Source organism: Mandrillus leucophaeus, unplaced genomic scaffold (genome assembly GCF_000951045.1).
Source record: "Mandrillus leucophaeus isolate KB7577 unplaced genomic scaffold, Mleu.le_1.0 Scaffold1384, whole genome shotgun sequence".
NCBI classification, from domain to species: domain Eukaryota; kingdom Metazoa; phylum Chordata; class Mammalia; order Primates; family Cercopithecidae; genus Mandrillus; species Mandrillus leucophaeus.
In genome coordinates, this window is record NW_012101348.1 from 107182 (window position 1) to 109590 (window position 2409).

Genomic DNA, 2409 nt, shown 5'->3' on the forward strand with positions numbered 1-2409 from the left:
CAGAGAGGAGGGAGCAGGTGGAACCAGCACACGGCAGAGGGAGGACACACACCAAGTGGGATGTGGTGAACACTAATCATCATAAAAGGGGAGGACTCAGCAGGTAGAAGTGGATGCAAGGGCCACCTCCTTGGGTGCCCAGCATCCAGGTCATTTGCTGGCTTGGCCAGGTAGGGATGCACAATGCCCGCAGGCAGGGCCCTTCGGAGACAGTACCTCTATCTCTAGATTCCGGCTGAGTATGAGCCAGACGAAGGCTACTTTCTCTCTCCTGAGTCCCTTCCCTGAGTCTGTCCCTGCAGGTGACAGCTGCTGCAGGTGAAGCTTGCAGTCTGTCTCAGCAGCCTGGCTCTGCTGACGATGGAGCAGCAGCCACGCTCCTGCAGGCAGCACATCGTATTTCTACACCTGGGTCTCCAGAGAGCATGGACTGTCATCTGCAGAGGGACGGCTGCCTTTACCCTCCACTATTCTTAACTGTACAGCCTTCCAGGGACCTGCGCAGAGGCTGAGCTTGCTGGTAACAGTACTCAGTCACTCCTGCCATGCCGTGGTTACCCCACTGGCTACATCATTATGACATGCGGGGAGGACACTGAAGGGTTCGGAGTTTAGCCAGCACGTCATGAGAAAGTCCTACACAAGAAGGACCGTGCCCCCGGTGAGTGACTCTGGGATGATGGGCCACATTGCTCAGGATGGTGCCACAGCCTGGTTTCACCTGGCAGCTTCCACTCACTCCTGTGGGGGCAGAGAGCGAAGTATTATCTCAGGCAGTGAATTGGGCTTCTTTAACGGCACTGAAAATCTGAAGTGACAGATGTGCCCAGCCTTTGATGGAGAGGAGCACGATGGCCCAACCCCGGCTGGGGGGCAACGCCCTGAGCAAGGCAGAGCCCCCTGCAGGCTGTGAGGCCCCAGGGAAAAGCTCTCCATGTGGCCTCAGGTGAACAGTGTGGGCAGTGGGAGCTGGTGCAGACTATGAGTACAGGAAAGTCAATCTGTGTTGAAGAAAATAGTAACTGTATTAATCCATTTTCACACTGTTAAGAAGAAATACCCTAGACTGGGTAATTTATAAAGGAAAAAGGTTTAATTGACTCACAGTTCTGCATGGCTGGGGAGGCCTCAGGAAACTTACAATCATGGTGGAAGGCAAAGGAGTAGCAGGCACCTTCTTCACAAGGTGGCAGGAGAGAGAGCCTGTGAAGGAAACAAAGAGGGAAGAGCCCCATCGAAAACCCTCAGCTCTCGTGAGAACTCACCCTCTATCATGAGAACAGCATGGGGGCAACCACCCGCTGATCCGATCACCTCCCACCAGGTCCCTCCCTTGACACGTGGGGATTATGGGGGCTACGACTCAAGACGAGACTTGGGTGGGGACACAGCCACACCACATCAGTAATAAATAATAAGGCATAGCTAATAGTTAATAATGATGATGTAGTAAAGACGAGAGGTCCATGCCACAAAGTTAACCATCATGATTGTTTTGATGAAGTGTGGGGTAGATTTTTCTCCATTTTTCACAGTATGATCAGGTGATTTTTAAAGAAAAAATTAATTTGAAAAGATTAATGCTCCATGTTTGGTGAAAATAAAGGTGTGACATCACTTGGTGACGTGTTAACATAAAAGTGCAATATCAAGGTTGGGCACTGTGGCTCACGCCTGTAATCTCAGTGCTTTAGGGGGCTGAGGCAGGAGGATCTTTTGAGTCTAGGAGTTTGAGACCAGCCTGGGCAACATAGTGAGAACCTGCCTCTGTTTTTTTTTTAGGTGCAACATCAACATTGGGGTGCCTGTTATAGCAGGAGAAATTCCCCCTAATAAGTGACACAGCACAACCAATGTTCTGTTGCATTGTTCTTGTATTCTAAAATAGATAATTCTTTAGTGAAACAGTTCATAAGGTTTAATCCATGTACCTAATACACACTCTTCTGGTCATTTATGAATACGGCCAAGCTTTGTAGGAAGATCAACACATAAGTGCTGCCCCCAGAACAGCTCTGATTTCCTAACCTCACCCTGGTTTCCCTGGTGAGCAATGTCGGGGGTCACAGGCTTGCACACATTCCAGATCTTTTTCTTTGAGTCCACAGGATTTTTGATTTTCTGTTTTGTTCTCTACCAGAAGCTCTTGTCTATGTTTTATTTTAGTAAATAATCAGCTGCCATAGAAAGAAGCTCAGCATTTCCGTGACCATTTCCTGTGCTAAAGCCCCTGGAAGTGGAGGGGGCCTGGGCATGCGCAGGCGTGGCCAGGCTGAAGCCCTCTGCTGAGCCCTGTGTGTCCCCACTTCATTCTGTCTGTTTCCTGTGCAGGCCCCTTTTAAATTACTTTTCTAAATTAATGGTGATACCATTTCGCAGCTTCTAATCGAAGCCCTAGAGCCATCTTTT

The 2409-nt window shown here is 49.4% G+C and overlaps 1 protein-coding gene across 1 annotated transcript in view; it reads left to right on the plus strand.

Annotated features, from left to right (window-relative positions):
* The first annotated feature begins 851 nt into the window (after positions 1 to 851).
* LOC105534691 overlaps positions 852 to 2409 on the plus strand; it is a 35881-nt gene continuing 34323 nt past the window's right edge. Inside the window, 1 exon segment of the mRNA XM_011973484.1 lies at positions 852 to 909. Within this exon segment, the coding sequence (XP_011828874.1) occupies positions 852 to 909 (58 nt within the window).